This window comes from Entamoeba dispar, genomic scaffold (genome assembly GCF_000209125.1).
Source record: "Entamoeba dispar SAW760 scf_1105229460213 genomic scaffold, whole genome shotgun sequence".
Taxonomy (NCBI): Eukaryota; Evosea; order Mastigamoebida; family Endamoebidae; genus Entamoeba; species Entamoeba dispar.
The window spans coordinates 1-1,301 of NW_001854080.1; the positions used below are offsets into that span (position 1 = coordinate 1).

General features: G+C 21.9%; 1 protein-coding gene across 1 annotated transcript, besides 3 other annotated features; it reads right to left on the minus strand.

The window, feature by feature from the left end:
- Nucleotides 1-605: 605 nt before the first annotated feature.
- Nucleotides 606-672: a sequence feature (AT_rich).
- Nucleotides 673-714: 42 nt separating this feature from the next.
- On the minus strand, nucleotides 715-1,272 carry EDI_302250 (guanine nucleotide exchange factor, putative; the record flags this gene model as incomplete). The annotated part of the gene is made up of 1 exon (XM_001736977.1): nucleotides 715-1,272. One exon carries the CDS (start codon nucleotides 1,270-1,272, stop codon nucleotides 715-717), a length of 558 nt encoding a protein of 185 aa, XP_001737029.1.
- Nucleotides 979-1,006: a sequence feature (AT_rich).
- Nucleotides 1,144-1,165: a sequence feature (AT_rich).
- Nucleotides 1,273-1,301: the final 29 nt, after the last annotated feature.

The following is a 1,301-nucleotide window of genomic DNA, read 5'->3' on the forward strand; positions in this document are numbered from 1 at the left end:
AATTTTCATTTGTTTTTTATCTTCATTACTGTAAGCCCGATAATCATCATGACCAGACATTTATTAATGTAAACTAAGAAAAATTAAGTTCATACCATAATAGTTTATTGGATTATTTTAGGTAGTATAGATCATTCACTATTTATTAACTTCCTTTGACTTTGATGTATTTTTAAACTACAAGTCGGTTTTTGATTTTTTTTCTCTTTTGTTTAATCTACAATCGTCACTAAAATACATTCCAAATTTAGAAATTGATATTAAAAAATCGGTTCGATTGTAAAAAACTGTTGAGCAAATATTTTTTTTTAGTTAACCCATGGAACTTCAATCAAATAACTAGTAAAATATATTGTAGAATCATTAAACGTTTAATGAATAGATAATACTATTAATTTGTGATATAACTAACAAAAAATAATAAAAATAGAAATGAGTTTTATTTTTAGAACAACATTTTTATATTTCAAATAACAGGAAATGAAAAAAAAAATGAGAGTAATTAATAAACAAGTCCATAAATGGATATTAAGAACATTAAGAAGTAACTGTAATTAATCAACCTTGTTCAATATGCTCTAATTTTATAACAGAAGTCCTTTCTGTAATTAATAATTTTAATAAAATAAAAATAAATAAAAAAAAAAGAAAGATATTTTAATTGAATTAAATCAGGAGTGAACATTACAGTGAGTACAAGAACAAATGAAAGAATTATTTTAATTGTTTTATTCTTTTAAGATATGATTTAAGAAGTTCTTTAGCTTCTTTAGAATCATGTTTATAAGGTTTTTTTGTTAAATCTATAAATTTTTCAGTAACTTTTGGTTCATGTTTTTGAGATAAATTAAATAATTGATCTTCATTAGAAATTACTTGAATCGAATTGATAAAGTCTCTTACATTTGGTGCAATATTAAATGAAAATGATGTTTTTTGTTTCATTTGAATTTCTTTAATTAAATTACCTATTCCACGTAATTTATAAAAATTATATTTATTATTTGTTGATGCTTTATTACCATCACTTGTATAAATTAAATCAGTTAATGTACTTCCAATAAATGGAATTGTTGGTGGTATTGCAATATTCATTATTTTTCTTAATTCAGTAAAATTATTATCTTCTGAACATAAATGAACTAAATTTTTAAATATATTTTTTGTACTTTGTTGAAGTATTTCCCATGATACTTTAAGTCTAAACACTGAAACAGATTGTAATGCAGTAACAATTGCTTTCATTCCATCAAAATTTTGAATAGTTCTCATTGTTTCTGCTGCTGTAATAAAATAAAATA